The sequence below is a fragment of the Bombina bombina genome, chromosome 4 (genome assembly GCF_027579735.1).
Source record: "Bombina bombina isolate aBomBom1 chromosome 4, aBomBom1.pri, whole genome shotgun sequence".
In the NCBI taxonomy this organism is placed as follows: domain Eukaryota; kingdom Metazoa; phylum Chordata; class Amphibia; order Anura; family Bombinatoridae; genus Bombina; species Bombina bombina.
Genome location: NC_069502.1, coordinates 659,619,676 through 659,637,336, shown reverse-complemented (window position 1 = coordinate 659,637,336; position 17,661 = coordinate 659,619,676). Strand labels below are relative to the sequence as shown.

Below are 17,661 nucleotides of genomic sequence, written 5' to 3'. Positions count from 1 at the left end.
TTTATAGATGATATGCTTTTATTATGGAGTGGAGACGATAGAATCTTAGTTAAATTTGTGCAATATCTAAATCAGAATGATGCTAACTTAAGTTTTACATTTAGTCACTCTAAGGATGCCATACCATATTTAGATGTTAAACTTAGTCACAGTGCAGAGGGCATTGTTACTGAGGTCTTTAGGAAAGAGATCTCTGGTAATACTATTCTTAGAGCAGATTCTTGCCACCCATTTCACTTAAAAAAGGGGATACCAAAAGGTCAATATATCAGATTACGGAGGAATTGTAGCAACATAGAGAGTTATAAGAAACATGCAGAAGATCTAACTATTAGACTGAAAGAGAGAGGCTATGATGAACAAAGTTTGTTGAAGATATCGGAACAAGTGAGTAATTTTGATAGAAATAGTCTACTGAAAGATAAGGTTAAAGATATTGGATTAAAAGATGGTGTGAATTTTATTACATCTTATAGCAGACAATTTGATGACATCAGTAGAATTATTAGGAATAGATTACCAATCCTAGATAGGGATTCAGATCTAAAACACATCTCTAGTAAATGTAATTTTATCTCTCGTAAAGCTAAAACCATTGGTGATATGGCTAGAAAGGATTTTAGCAAGAAGAGCTTACACACCACACAGTCAACTAATTGGTTAACATCTAAACCAGGCTTTTATAAATGCAATGTCAGACCTTGTAAGAGTTGTAGCTATGTCACATGTGGCGATACTTTTACCTCGACTTGTACAGGACAAACATTTAAGATTAAAGAGCATATTACTTGCACTTCTACTTTTGTTATATATCTTTTGACCTGCAAGTCTTGTAATTATCAATATACAGGGTTAACATCTAGAATGCTCAAAGATCGCATAAGAGAGCATTTACTTTCCCTGGAAGCAGAAATTCCCAAAACCCCTGTGGCTAAGCACTTTGCTTTACATGGAAATAGTTCAGCTGGTTTTACATTCCAAGGGATTGAGGTAGTTAAACTAGGACCCAGAGGAGGCAATAGATATGCAGCACTGAGTAAACGAGAAGTTTACTGGATTCACACTTTAAAAACCGGTGCTCCTTTTGGTATTAATAAAATAAGTGACATCAAATTGTTCATTGACAATACATAGACCTAGGATCTGGATCTTATAATAGATATAAATTCTGATATCGCCCAGATTATATATAAAATCTTAGTGATAAACTATTCAAGTTTGGTCACCCGGAGAGCAGGCAGTATGTGTTTTTTGAATGTGTTTATACTTTATAGCATTTGACTTTTATATGATGTAATACACATTGGTAAACTTAACTGCTTATGCTCTCTGTGTGTTACCTAATATATGTATATACAATGTACATTTTACATCGTTTATTTACTAAGGTATATTAGAATATCAGTTCCCTCTTTGTATTTCCATATTATATGTTTTCAACATGTTTAAATTAACTTCAGTACACTGGGATGTTATTAATTGACGAATATTCATGTATTTAGTTACAGTAAGAATCGTTATCCCCCACACATTGAATTGTACTATCGTTTTTAATGTGCCTATTGAATGATACAATTTTATATGAAAGCATAGTCTTAGTGTATAATAATGTATATATTTTTTTGTTTATGATCGATATTTTCAAGTTTATTTATTATGCATAATGTTTATTATTGTTTTACACGTTGGATTGGATGTTTATTTCACAATACACACAAAATTTCCATTTTTTGTTATAATTAATTATGCAGCAGGTGTGCAGGGCTTACATCCTGTTTTTAAGGAGTCCTTACACACCTGTTAGGTAGCTCTGATGAAGTGCCCAATAGGGCAGGAAACGCGTCAGCGGTAGTCAGGTCTGTGTGCTGTGCCTTTGTTTTTTACTCACGGAATTTCAATTAAAGGTGAAGTTTTAACACTTATTTCATCAGCCTTTCTGTTTTTTCGATTATTGGGTTCTATTTTTGTTACAATCAGAGGTGTTGAACTAATTTCTGTTTAAATAGTATTAACCCCTAATCTGCCCTCCCTAACATCGCCGACACCTAACTTCAATTATTAACCCCTAATCTGCCGACCGGAGCTCACCGCTATTCTAATAAATGTATTAACCCCTAAAGCTAAGTCTAACCCTAACACTAACACCCCCCTAACTTAAATATAATTTACATCTAACGAAATAAATTAACTCTTATTAAATAACTTATTCCTATTTAAAGCTAAATACTTACCTGTAAAATAAATCCTAATATAGCTACAATATAAATTATAATTATATTTATAGCTATTTTAGGATTAATATTTATTTTACAGGCAACTTTGTAATTATTTTAACCAGGTACAATAGCTATTAAATAGTTAAGAACTATTTAATAGTTACCTAGTTAAAATAATAACTAATTTACCTGTAAAATAAATCCTAACCTAATATATAATTAAACCTAACACTACCCTATCAATAAAATAATTAAATAAACTACCTACAATTACCTACAATTAACCTAACACTACACTATCAATAAATTAATTAAACACAATTCCTACAAATAAATACAATTAAATAAACTAGCTAAAGTACAAAAAATAAAAAAGAACTAAGTTACAAAAAATAAAAAAATATTTACAAACATAAGAAAAATATTACAACAATTTTAAACTAATTACACCTACTCTAAGCCCCCTAATAAAATAACAAAGACCCCCAAAATAAAAAATTCCCTACCCTATTCTAAATTAAAAAAGTTACAAGCTCTTTTACCTTACCAGCCCTGAACAGGGCCCTTTGCGGGGCATGCCCCAAGAATTTCAGCTCTTTTGCCTGTAAAAAAAACATACCATACCCCCCCCCCCAACATTACAACCCACCACCCACATACCCCTAATCTAACCCAAACCCCCCTTAAATAAACCTAACACTAAGCCCCTGAAGATCTTCCTACCTTGTCTTCACCATCCAGGTTCACCGATCCGTCCTGAAGAGCTCCTCCGATGTCCTGATCCAAGCGGGGGGCTGAAGAGGTCCATGATCCGGTCAAAGTCTTCATCCAAGCGGGGCAGAAGAGGATCTTCCATCCGATTGAAGTCATCATCCAGGCGGCATCTTCTATGGTCTTCCATCCGGAGCGAATCGGCAGGATCCTGAAGACCTCCAGCGCGGAACATCCATCCGGACCGACGACTGAACGACGAATGACTGTTCCTTTAAGGGACGTCATCCAAGATGGCGTCCCTCGAATTCCGATTGGCTGATAGGATTCTATCAGCCAATCGGAATTAAGGTAGGAAAATTCTGATTGGCTGATGGAATCAGCCAATCAGAATCAAGTTCAATCCGATTGGCTGATCCAATCAGCCAATCAGATTGAGCTCGCATTCTATTGGCTGTTCCGATCAGCCAATAGAATGCAAGCTCAATCTGATTGGCTGATTGGATCAGCCAATCGGATTGAACTAGATTCTGATTGGCTGATTCCATCAGCCAACCAGAAAATTCCTACCTTAATTCCGATTGGCTGATAGAATCCTATCAGCCAATCGGAATTCGAGGGACACCATCTTGGATGACGTCCCTTAAAGGAACAGTCATTCGTCGTTCAGTCGTCGGTCCGGATGGATGTTCTGCGCTGGAGGTCTTCAGGATCCTGCCGCTTCGCTCCGGATGGAAGACCATAGAAGATGCCGCCTGGATGATGACTTCAATCGGATGGAAGATCCTCTTCTGCCCCGCTTGGATGAAGACTTTGACCGGATCATGGACCTCTTCAGCCCCCCGCTTGGGCTTGGATCAGGACATCGGAGGAGCTCTTCAGGACGGATCGGTGAACCTGGATGGTGAAGACAAGGTAGGAAGATCTTCAGGGGCTTAGTGTTAGGTTTATGTAAGGGGGGTTTGGGTTAGATTAGGGGTATGTGGGTGGTGGGTTGTAATGTTGGGGGGGGGTATTGTATTTATTCTTTTACAGGCAAAAGAGCTGAAATTCTTGTGGCATGCCCCGCAAAGGGCCCTGTTCAGGGCTGGTAAGGTAAAAGAGCTTGTAACTTTTTTAATTTAGAATAGGGTAGGGAATTTTTTATTTTGGGGGTCTTTGTTATTTTATTAGGGGGCTTAGAGTAGGTGTAATTAGTTTAAAATTGTTGTAATATTTTTCTTATGTTTGTAAATATTTTTTTATTTTTTGTAACTTAGTTCTTTTTTATTTTTTGTACTTTAGCTAGTTTATTTAATTGTATTTATTTGTAGGAATTGTGTTTAATTAATTTATTGATAGTGTAGTGTTAGGTTAATTGTAGGTAATTGTAGGTAGTTTATTTAATTATTTTATTGATAGGGTAGTGTTAGGTTTAATTATATCTTAGGTTAGGATTTATTTTACAGGTAAATTAGTTATTATTTTAACTAGGTAACTATTAAATAGTTCTTAACTATTTAATAGCTATTGTACCTGGTTAAAATAATTACAAAGTTGCCTGTAAAATAAATATTAATCCTAAAATAGCTATAATATAATTATAATTTATATTGTAGCTATATTAGGATTTATTTTACAGGTAAGTATTTAGCTTTAAATAGGAATAAGTTATTTAATAAGAGTTAATTTATTTCGTTAGATGTAAATTATATTTAAGTTAGGGGGGTGTTAGTGTTAGGGTTAGACTTAGCTTTAGGGGTTAATACATTTATTAGAATAGCGGTGAGCTCCGGTCATCAGATTAGGGGTTAATAATTGAAGTTAGGTGTCGGCGATGTTAGGGAGGGCAGATTAGGAGTTAATACTATTTATGATAGGGTTAGTGAGGCGGATTAGGGGTTAATAACTTTATTATAGTAGCGCTCAGGTCCGCTCGGCAGATTAGGGGTTAATAAGTGTAGGCAGGTGTCGGCTACATTGTGGGGGGCAGATTAGGGGTTAATAAATATAATATAGGGGTCGGCGGTGTTAGGGGCAGCAGATTAGGGGTACATAGGGATAACGTAGGTTGCGGCGGTTTACGGAGCGGCAGATTAGGGGTTAAAAAAAAATGCAGGGGTCAGCGATAGCGGGGGCGGCAGATTAGGGGTTAATAAGTGTAAGGTTAGGGGTGTTTAGACTCAGGGTACATGTTAGAGTGTTAGGTGCAGACGTAGGAAGTGTTTCCCCATAGGAAACAATGGGGCTGCGTTAGGAGCTGAACGCTGCTTTTTTGCAGGTGTTAGGTTTTTTTTCAGCTCAAACAGCCCCATTGTTTCCTATGGGAGAATCGTGCACGAGCACGTTTTTGAGGCTGGCCGCGTCCGTAAGCAACTCTGGTATCGAGAGTTGCATTTGCGGTAAAAATGATCTACGCTCCTTTTTTGGAGCCTAACGCAGCATTTGTTTGAACTCTCGATACCAGAGTTAAATTTATGGTGCGGCCAGAAAAAAGCCTGCGGAGCGTTAACAGCCCTTTTACCGCCAAACTCCAAATCTAGGCCTTAGTTTGTTAGGAAAGCAGAATATTGTTTGTAATGGCATGGAAACATATTGTTTATAAAGGGCTAAATTGCTTAAATATTGCTGTGCTAAAACTTCATATGCTTAAAGTTTCATCCCATGTAAGATGCATTGGGTGTAGTTCTTGCAATGAGTGAATGTTTAAGCGCCTCCATTATAATGATGGTTCAACACACATTTCTTATAAATGAATGATATCTTTCAATGCATTCAATATAACATAACAAATATTCAAGCATTAACTATTGAATACTAATTGTCAAAGGCTTCAATAGAAGTCCATGGAAATAAATTTCAACTCTAAATTTAAATTTCGATGGCCTCTAGTTTGTCTTAAAGGGCCATAATACCCAAACGTTTAAACACTTGAAAGTGATGCAGCATAGCTGTAAAAAGCTGACTAGAAAATATCTCCTTAACATCTCTATGTAAAAAAGAAAGATATTTTACCTCAAAAGTTCCTCAGTAGCCACATCCCATTGTAAAGGATTTCTAAGCAGCATTTTAGTGTGTCTGTCCTGGGACAGCTTAGGGGATGAGCCTTGTGAACTCTCATATTATTTCACCAATCAGGTAAAGGAAGCGTACTATGAAATCTCATGAGAGTTAAGTCAAATCTCATGAGATCACAGTAAGAGTTCATGACCTCAGCACTGCTGATGCTGATTGGCTGCTGTTCATTTCTTCATTTTTATTTTATTTTTACCTGCAGCTGGGCTGCAGCTGAGTATAACTTGTTACACAGAACTTACTCTGCTGAGGTAAAATAGCTTCCTTTTTTACATAGAGATGTTCAGGTGATATTTTCCTGTCAGCTTTTTAAAGTTATACCACATCAGTTTCAAGTGATTTAGCATATGAGTATTATGTCCCTTTTAAGATTGATGAACTTAAACACCCTCATCAAACATTTTCAAAAGCAAGATGGCAAGTCCTAGCTATGTGAATAGACCTCAATGAAGTGTTTAATGCTTAAAAGTTGCTTTAAAATATATTTTTCAGTAATGATAGTTACCTTTTATTGATGGTGTTGTTTCTTTTTCATGTTTTTTCACAGGTGCCTCTATGGAATATAGTGTTAATTTGTGAGTTTGTTAGGGAAGCAGCATATTGTTTAACCATGTAGTGTCATTAAAGTTTGTTGTTTTTAAAAGAATACATTATTTAACATACTGTGTGCTGAAACTTAAAATGTTTTCTGGTTGATTGTATGCAGGATATCATCACAACAAATGTTCTACATAGAATGTAGTTCTATAAATGAGTGGATATTTCAGCAGTTTCATTAGAATGTTGGCTGAATTTGCTTTAAATGAATGTTCTTTGTTTGCTGGATATACAACATACATTTCTTGCAACTGAATAATAACCTTCACTTTATTAAATTAATGTTTAAATATCAGATGTAGCATATAACTATTTGAAAAGTAACAATGAAATGATGTATATTATAGACTAAATATCTATACATTACAATTTAATATTTCAATTTTAACATTTGTTTTATGGATTCTACTAATAGAACAAAGATCAAGGAAAATGTATTTTACCAATAAATATTAGACATTCAGCAATCTAGGTGGTATTGGAGCTGGGAGGATTAAGCCAACCCAAGGGTCAAGTTTACATTACTGGTGCAAAAATGAGTTTCAAAGTGTTAACTAAGGCCTAGTTCCCATTGAGGTGGTACATTTTAGAAACTGGCGGTAACATAAAAATTCTCCATAGACTTTAATGGAGATAAATGTTTTACCATCAGTTTCCAAAAATTTCCACTTCAATGGAAACTAACCTTAATTCAGGTGGTGTAAAGTGTTATCGGCTTCTGTTTTCCTGTAGCTTTACATATTTCCTCCTTCAAATTTATAGGTACAAAGACATTTCTGGTGTTAAGCATAATTCCGCTCTCACTTTCATTTAATATTGGGCAACATAATAGCTTTTTGAAGAAAATTATGTTGTTTAGCAACACAATCGGCTAGATTTGGAGTTTTGTCGGTAACGACCCGAAATACTAACGCCGGCTTTTTTCTGGCCGCACCATAAAAATAACTCTGGTATTGAGAGTCCACATAAAGGCTGCGTTAGGCTCCAAAAAAGGAGCGTAGAGCATTTTTAACGCAGCTTCGACTCTCGATACCAGAGTTGCTTACGCAAGCGGCCAGCCTCAAAAACGTGCTTGTGCACGATTCTCCCATAGGAAACAATGGGGCTGTTTGAGCTGAAAAAAAACCTAACACCTGCAAAAAAGCCGCGTTCAGCTCTTAACGCAGCCCCATTGTTTGCTATGGGGAAACACTTCCTACGTCGGCACCTAACACCCTAACATGTACCCCGAGTCTAAACACCCCTAACCTTACACTTATTAACCCCTAATCTGCCGCTCCGTAAACCGCTGCTACTTACATTATCCCTATGTACCCCTAATCTGCTGCCCTAACATCGCCGACCCCTATATTATATTTATTAACCCCTAATCTGCCGCCCACAACGTCGCCTCCACCTAACTACACTTATTAACCCCTAATCTACCAAGCGGACCTGAGTGCTACTATAATAAAGTTATTAACCCCTAATCCGCCTCACTAACCCTATAATAAATAGTATTAACCCCTAATCTGCCCTCCCTAACATCGCCGACACCTAACTTCAATTATTAACCCCTAATCTGCCGACCGGAGCTCTTCGCTATTCTAATAAATGGATTAACCCCTAAAGCTAAGTCTAACCCTAACACTAATAGTTAAGAACTATTTAATAGCTAAAATAGTTAAAATAATTACAAATTTACCTGTAAAATAAATCCTAACCTAAGTTACAATTAAACCTAACACTATACTATCAATAAATTAATTAAATAAACTACCTACAATTACCTACAATTAACCTAACACTACACTATCAATAAATTAATTAAATACAATTCCTACAAATAAATACAATTAAATAAACTAGCTAAAGTACAAAAAATAAAAAAGAACTAAGTTACAAAAAAATAAAAAAATATTTACAAACATAAGAAAAATATTACAACAATTTTAAACTAATTACACCTACTCTAAGCCCCCTAATAAAATAACAAAGACCCCCAAAATAACAAAATGCCCTACCCTATTCTAAATTACTACATTTCAAAGCTCTTTTACCTTACCAGCCCTGAACAGGGCCCTTTGCGGGGCATGCCCCAAGAAATTCAGCTCTTTTGCCTGTAAAAAAAAACATACAATATCCCCCCCCCAACATTACAACCCACCACCCACATACCCCTAATCTAACCCAAACCCCCCTTAAATAAACCTAACACTAAGCCCCTGAAGATCTTCCTACCTTGTCTTCACCCTACCAGGTTCACCGATCCGTCCTGAAGAGCTCCTCCGATGTCCTAATCCAAGCCCAAGCGGGGGGCTGAAGAGGTCCATGATCCAGCTGAAGTCTTCATCCAAGCGGGAGCTGAAGAGGTCCATGATCCGTCTGAAGTATTCATCCAAGCGGGAGCTGAAGAGGTCCATGATCCGGATGAAGTCTTCGAACAACGGCATCTTCAATCTTCTTTCTTCCGGATCCATCTTGCAGACCTCTGACGCGGAACATCCTCTTCTCCCGACGCCTACTAGCCGAATGACGGTTCCTTTAAGGGACGTCATCCAAGATGGCGTCCCTCGAATTCCGATTGGCTGATAGGATTCTATCAGCCAATCGGAATTAAGGTAGGAATATTCTGATTGGCTGATGGAATCAGCCAATCAGAATCAAGATCAATCCGATTGGCTGATCCAATCAGCCAATCAGATTGAGCTCGCATTCTATTGGCTGATCGGAACAGCCAATAGAATGCAAGCTCAATCTGATTGGCTGATGGAATCAGCCAATCGGATTGAACTTGATTCTGATTGGCTGGTAAGGTAAAAGAGCTTTGAAATGTAGTAATTTAGAATAGGGTAGGGCATTTTGTTATTTTGGGGGTCTTTGTTATTTTATTAGGGGGCTTAGAGTAGGTGTAATTAGTTTAAAATTGTTGTAATATTTTTCTTATGTTTGTAAATATTTTTTTATTTTTTGTAACTTAGTTCTTTTTTATTTTTTGTACTTTAGCTAGTTTATTTAATTGTATTTATTTGTAGGAATTGTATTTAATTAATTTATTGATAGTGTAGTGTTAGGTTTAATTGTAACATAGGTTAGGATTTATTTTACAGGTAAATTTGTAATTATTTTAACTATTTTAGCTATTAAATAGTTCTTAACTATTTAATAGCTATTGTACCTATTTAAAATAATTACAAAGTAGATTGTAAAATAAATATTAATCCTAAAATAGCTACAATATAATTATGATTTATATTGTAGCTATATTAGGGTTTATTTTACAGGTAAGTATTTAGCTTTAAATAGGAATAATTTATTTAATAAGAGTTAATTAATTTCGTTAGATTTAAATTATATTTAATTTAGGGGGGTGTTAGTGTTAGGGTTAGACTTAGCTTAAAGGCGTTAATACATTTATTAGAATAGCGGTGAGCTCCGGTCGGCAGATTAGGGGTTAATAATTGAAGTTAGGTGTCGGCGATGTTAGGAAGGGCAGATTAGGGGTTAATACTATTTATTATAGGGTTAGTGAGGCGGATTAGGGGTTAATAACTTTATTATAGTAGCGGTGCGGTCCGCTCGGCAGATTAGGGGTTAATAAGTGTAGGCAGGTGGAGGCGACGTTGAGGGGGGCAGATTAGGGGTTAATAAATATAATATAGGGGTCGGCGGTGTTAGGGGCAGCAGATTAGGGGTACATAGCTATAATGTAGGTGGCGGCGCTTTGCGGTCGGCAGATTAGGGGTTAATTATTGTAGGTAGCTGGCGGCGACGTTGTGGGGGGCAGATTAGGGGTTAATAAATATAATACAGGGGTCGGCGGTGTTAGGGGCAGCAGATTAGGGGTACATAAGTATAACGTAGGTGGCGGTCGGCAGATTAGGGGTTAAAAAAAAATATTCGAGTGTCGGCAATGTGGGGGGACCTCGGTTTAGGGGTACATAGGTAGTTTATGGGTGTTAGTGTACTTTAGAGCACAGTAGTTAAGAGCTTTATAAACCGGCGTTAGCCCAGAAAGCTCTTAACTACTGACTTTTTTCCTGCGGCTGGAGTTTTGTCGTTAGATGTCTAACGCTCACTTTAGAAACGACTCTAAATACCGGAGTTAGAAAGATCCCATTGAAAAGATAGGATACGCAATTGACGTAAGGGGATCTGCGGTATGGAAAAGTCGCGGCTGGAAAGTGAGCGTTAGACCCTATTTTGAGTGACTCCAAATACCGGCGGTAGCCTAAAACCAGCGTTAGGAGCCTCTAACGCTGGTTTTCACGGCTAACGCCAAACTCCAAATCTAGGTCAATGAGACTTGTTTGTTTTGCTCTTGCAAGCTTTACATGTGATCAATTAAGATGCAAAAAAGAATGCAAATATATGTATAAAGGTTTACTAAACAAACATATGTTTGTCTCCTATGTTTAGTTCATATAATTACTTGAAGAAATGTGTATGTTTTACCTGTTTATAAAATGTTTAACATTTTGTAATATAATTTATAAAGGAAATGTTGTCCCTTTAAGTAAAGGTTCTTCAAATCCAGTCCTCAGGTACTGCTAATATGCCAGAGGTAAGCACCTCAAATTTAGCTGGACTCTAGTTAGGCTTAAAATAGCTGAGCATAACCACCCTCATCAAACATTTTCATAAGCAAAACCCAGGTGGCAAGTCAATTTTGTGAATGGACCTCAATGGAGTGTCTTATTCTTGTAAGTTACTTTAAAATACATTTTTCAGTAATGATAGTTACCTTTTAATGGTTGTGTTGTTTCTTTTTCATGTTTTTTCACAGGTGTCTCTATGGAATATAATGTTAATGTGTTAGTTTGTTAGGGGTGCAGCATTTAGTTTGTACTGGCATGGAAACATTGTTTATAAAGGGCTAACTTTCTTATATATTGTTGTGCTGAAACTTCATATGCTTAAAGTTTCATTACATGTAAGATGTGAAACAAAGATGCATTTTCTGTATTTGGTTCAGTTCTAGCAAAGTGAATGTTTTAGCACATCCATTATAATGATTGTTTAACATCTATTTCTTCCAAATGAATGATAACTTACAATCCATTTAATAAAACACAATGAATATTAAAATAGTAACATTTGAACGCTAATTGTCATATGCTTCATTAGAAGTCCATCAAAATACATTTCAAATATAATATTTCAATATAACCAATCACTCTATAAAAACGTTTAACTATTAGGGCTCCATGTTTAAGCTGCTCCGGTGCCCTTGCGGGGAAGGTTCACACATGCGAGCCTGCTTCATGCAATGTAAGAAGCAAGGGGGTCATCAGATCATTGCTTCTTAACCTCTTTGCCCCCTCTGAGGTTGACAGAGCATTATCTCGCGCGAGTGTGTAATTATACATATGGGCAGCGGAGGAACAGAATCCACTGCCCGCATTCTAGGGTTGAGGAGCTTGTCTGCGCACCTTATAATACATGTGGGCCTAAGAACAAAAGTCAAGTGGAACATTAGTTGAGCTATTTATAGATATAAAAAAACAGTAATTTACCCATGCTAGGAAGTGCTTTAGCCTAAAATCTTAAACAAACAAAATGAAGTATCTGAGTATATTATGCTCCTTAAAATATATTTCACAGTAACAATAGTTACCTTTTGTTGGTTGTGCTCGTTCTTTCTCATGTTTTTTCACCAGTGTCTCTATGAAATATAGCATTCATTTGTTAGTTTGTTAAGAATTCAGCTTATTGCATAACTATGTAGAGGCATGGAAGGTTGTTGTTTTTAAAGAATACATTATTTAACAAACTTCATATGTTTGTTGGTTCATTGCATGTAGGAGATCATTAAAAAATGGTCTTCTATATAGAAAGTAGTAATACAAATAAGTCGATGCATATTAAGGTAAGTATTGTAGCTACAGGGGTTTCACCTGTAGCTTTCAAACATTTGCATTAGTGTTTTACGAAGACAAAGGCATCTATTTATCAAAGCGCCGACTTTCTTGCATTCGCCGGCACCAATACGCTCGCCTAAGATGAATACGTTCTCCATAATTATCAAAAAAGCTGTCAAAAATCCGCGCACCAAGTACGGTGCGATGAGCAGCGGACTGTTGTTAACTAACAGTCATCGATCTCGCTGCTCTTCGGCTTTTTTACAGCTTTCTTGGTACCCTGTCACTAAACACCCACACTATACTATATACTGTTTACCCCATATACCGCCGCTCCCTGACCCCGCCGCAACTCTAATAAATGTATTAACCCCTAAACCGCCGCTCCTGGACCCCGTCGCAACTCTAATAAATGTATTAACCCCTAAACCGCCGCTCCCGGTGTCCACCGCCACCTACATTATACTTATTAACCCTTAATCTGCCACCCCCTACACCGCCGCCACCTACATTATATTTATTAAAATCTAATCTGCCCCCCCTACACCGCCGCCACCTACCTACATTTATTAACCCCTAATCTGCCGCCCCCAACGTCGCCAACACTATATTAAATTTATTCACCACTAAACCTAAGTCTAACCCTAACCCTAACACCCCCTAACTTTAATATAATTTAAATAAATCTAAATAAATATTCCTATCATAAACTACATGATTCCTATTTAAAACTAAATACTTACCTATAAAATAAACCCTAAGCTAGCTACAATATAACTAATAGTTACATTTTAGCTAGCTTAGGGTTTATTTTTATTTTACAGGCAACTTTGTATTTATTTTAACTAGGTACAATAGTTATTAAATAGTTATTAACTATTTAACCCCTTAATGACCGGACCATTTTTCAATTTTCTTACCCTTAATGACAATGGCTATTTTTACATTTCTGCGGTGTTTGTGTTTAGCTGTAATTTTCCTCTTACTCATTTACTGTACCCACACATATTATATACCGTTTTTCTCGCCATTAAATGGACTTTCTAAAGATACCATTATTTTCATCATGTCTTATAATTTACTACAAAAAAATAATAAAATATGAGGAAAAATGGAAAAAACACACTTTTTCTAACTTTGACCCCCAAAATCTGTTACACATCTACAATCACCAAAAAACACCCATGCTAAATAGTTTCTAAATTTTGTCCTGAGTTTAGAAATACCCAATGTTTACATGTTCTTAGCTTTTTTTGCAAGTTATAGGGCCATAAATACAAGTAGCACTTCGCTATTTCCAAACCACTTTTTTTCAAAATTTGCGCTAGTTACATTGGAACCCTGATATCTGTCAGGAATACCTGAATATCCCTTGATATGTATATATTTTTTGTTAGAAGACAACCCAAAGTATTGATCTAGGCACATTTTGGTATATTTTATGCCACCATTTCACCGCCAAATGTGAGCAAATAAAAAAAAACTTTACATTTTTCACAATTTTAGGTTTCTCGCTGAAATTATTTACAAACAGCTTGTGCTATTATGGCACAAATTGTTGTAAAAGCTTCTTTGGGATCCCCTTTGTTCAGAAATAGCAGACTTATATGGCTTTGGCATTGCTTTTTGGTAATTAGAAGGCCGCTAAATGCTGCTGCGCACCACACGTAAATTATGCCCAGCAGTGAAGGGGTTAATTAGGTAGGTTGTAGGGAGCTTGCAGGGTTAATTTTAGCTTTAGGGTAGAGATCAGCCTCCCACCTGACACATCCCACCCCCTGATCCCTCCCAAACAGCTCTCTTCCCTCCCCCACCCCACAAATGTCCCCGCCATCTTAAGTACTGGCAGAAAGTCTGCCAGTACTAAATAAAAGGAGGTTTTTTTTTTTTTTTATAAAAAAAATAAAATATTTTAGCTGTGATGGACTCCTGCCTTAGCCCCAACCTCCATGATCCCCCCAGCTCTCTAACCCTCTCCCCTATCTAATTGCGGCCATCTTGGGTACTGGCAGCTGTCTGCCAGTACCCAATTTGCCCCAAAAACAAAAGTATTTTTTCCTCTTTTGGATTTTTTTTTTGTTTTCTGTAGTGTAGCAGCCCCCCACAATACCCCTATCCCCCTCCCCCTCCCAGATCCTTTTATATTATTTTTTTTAAAATCTTTCCCCCCCCCCCCTCTTCCCTCCTCATTGGTGTCAGTGGGCAGCACCCGGCGTGCTCAATGTACTTCTAGGAACCAGATGCCGGGTAGCGATGGGCCGCCCACCCGCCTCCCTGTTACGCTCCCACCCACCAACGAACCGGCACCATCGCTACCGTGGCTCTCTCTGCATCGGAGTCTTCTAAAAAGGTATTGCAGGATGCCTCCATATGGAGGCATCACTGCAATACCCTGAGAGCCGCAAAACTCGTAATCTAGCCGATTGTATTTGTAATACACTACTATTGTATTTAAAATACCTATTAAGCAAAGTATTTGTAAGTTAGGTTACACATTGTCGTTAAAGGACTTTGTAAAGGTTTAATGTTCTTTGAAACCAAGAAAATGTTATACAGGAAAATAAAGTAAAGTTAAAGTAAGTCTATTGACAGATTAGTTAAATTCAATTCCTTTTGAAGTCAGTTTCATTTTTGGCAGCTCATATTTATGTGTTTATTGTTTTACCAATAAATGGTTTTATTTTATATACAACTTTCCTCGCTCTGCCCAAGGGTGTTTAGTTCATCATGGTTGTCGAGTCAACTCCTGATTCCTGTTGGTCAAGAGTGCCGTCAGCTGGGAGACAGAGGTCCCAGTCTGCTCATCTGGCACATGGAGATGCTTCACTCTTGTGAGTAATAATTTATTTCTTGACACAAACTGTTGATTGTGATTGGAATTCACTATGTGGTGCCCCTGTTTTTTTGTTTTTTATAGAAAATCAGCATCCTATGATCTATGTCCAAGAAGCTGCCTGAGCATCCTTCATTCATAGACTATTCACTTTTGCCAATTGTGGACCATAGTTATATATTGTAATACCATCAGATATATGTAGAAATACGTATTAATGATTAAATAGAACATATTCTGCTATGGAATGTGAAATATTCATATTTTCATGTCAGATTAGTGCACTTGAGATTACGCTGTTGGGTGTGCGCATATGAGAATATGCGGTTGGGAGTGCACATCTGAGAAAATGCGATTGGGTTAGTGAGTGAGTCAGGTTTTTTTCCACTATATTTTTCTCTATTGACTTCTAAGGGGGAATAGTTTATCTTTGCATGACAGTCTAATTGCGCTACATGTAAGCTGTTTGCGCTCATAGGGTTAACGCAATCGCAATAACATTTTACTTTCAACTCGTAATACCAGCGCAACCCGACGAGTGCAAAAATATTACTTCTAGTGCAATTAGCGCACTAGAGTAAGCACAAAATACCGAACCACTTATCCACTTGTAATCTAACCCTGTGTTTGCATTTTATTTTATTATATTTTATCCCTTTGTGTGTGTTTTTTTTTACTTTGTATATAATTGTTCTTGTTCTTGTTCTATGCTAAAGGGAATATATAAATAAAAAGCCGATAGCTGTAATTTTACCATAAAATATGTTTTTCATAATGATAGTTAACTTTTGTTGGTTTTAATAATCATTTCTCATGTTTTTTTTCACCAGTATCTCTATGACATATAATATTATTTTGTTAGTTTGTTAGAAGTGTAGCATTTTGTGTGTAGTGGCGAATAAGCATTTTTAATTTAACATAGTAATGTTTTTATGCTTTTATTGCATGCAAGAGCTCAATGAAAAATGTTTATTCTGCATTAGTGATGTCGCGAACATAAAATTTTCCGTTCGTGAACGGGAACTTCCGCAAATGTTCGCGAACGGGCGAACCGGGCGAACAGCCATAGACTTCAATAGGCAGGTGAATTTTAAAACCCACAGGGACTCTTTCTGGCCACAATAGTGATGGAAAAGTTGTTTCAAGGGGACTAACACCTGGACTGTGGCATGCCGGAGGGGGATCCATGGCAAAACTCCCATGGAAAATTACATAGTTGATGCAGAGTCTGGTTTTAATCCATTAAGGGCATAAATCACCTAACATTCCTAAATTGTTTGGAATAACGTGCTTTAAAACATCAGGTATGATGTTGTATCGATCAGGTAGTGTAAGGGTTACGCCCGCTTCACAGTGACAGACCAAACTCCAGCAGCGGGTATATCATCATCATCATCACACCGTACGTCCATGTGTGTAATGCTGACTGACTGAGACATATCCCTGTTATCTACATCCTCTGGCAATAATGGTTGCGCATCACTCATTTCTTCCAACTGATGTGTAAATAACTCCTCTGAGAAATCAAGTGAAGTGGCTGTGGTGCTAGTGTTGGTGGTGGCGGCAGGTGGGCGAGTGGTAACTTGAGAGGTGCCCGAAGCTAAGCTGGAGGAGGATGGTGCGTCAAGGTTCCGAGCGGAAGCTGTAGAAGATTGGGTGTCCTGTGTTAGCCAGTCAACTATGTCCTCAGAACTTTTCGAGTTCAGGGTACGTGGCCTCTGAACACTGGGCATTATTCTAGGGACAAAGGGAATCACAGCACCACGAACACGACGGCCCCTGCGGGTGGCCTGCCTCTGCCTGTCATTTTTTTTCGATTAGTGGTACTATGCGTGCAAGCTACTGTGACAACAGATATGAGTAGCACTGTGCACTGGCAGAAGTTGGCAGAGTAGACGCTGTAGGCCTGACACACACGCTTGCAGACAACTAACTGCTATTCAATATATTGCAGTCAAAATTGTATTTTTTTTTTAATGTACACTACTGTTACACCAGATATGAGTTGCACTGGTGTGACTCTGTGCCCTGGCAGGCCCTGAAACGCACACGCGTGAAGGAAACTGACGGCTATTATTTCACAGTCAAATTTCTAGTTTTTTTTTAACCCCTTAAGGACCAAGGCCATTTTTCAATTTCTTTCCCTTAAGGACCAGGGCTTTTTTCACATTTCTGCGGTGTTTGTGTTTAGCTGTAATTTTCCTCTTACTCATTTACTGTACCCACACATATTATATACCGTTTTTCTCGCCACTAAATGGACTTTCTAAAGATACCATTATTTTCATCATATCTTATAATTTATTATTAAAATATTATAAAATATGAGGAAAAAAACAAACTTTTTCTAACTTTGACCCCCAAAATCTGTTACACATCTACAACCACCAAAAAACAACCATGCTAAATA

The 17,661-nt window shown here is 37.3% G+C and overlaps 1 protein-coding gene across 50 annotated transcripts in view; it reads right to left on the bottom strand.

Moving 5' to 3' along the window:
• Positions 1–17,661, bottom strand: part of TRDN (triadin) — a 950,114-nt gene that overhangs the window by 254,089 nt on the left and 678,364 nt on the right. For 49 of the 50 annotated variants that reach the window (XM_053710723.1, XM_053710722.1, XM_053710726.1 and 46 more), the window contains exons 39-41: positions 12,175–12,222; positions 11,302–11,349; positions 6,487–6,534 (exon numbers count right to left, since the gene is read on the bottom strand). In XM_053710723.1, the coding sequence (XP_053566698.1) occupies positions 6,487–6,534; positions 11,302–11,349; positions 12,175–12,222 (144 nt within the window). The remainder of the gene's footprint in view (positions 1–6,486; positions 6,535–11,301; positions 11,350–12,174; positions 12,223–17,661) is intronic. The other variant, XM_053710774.1, reaches the window with a different exon arrangement.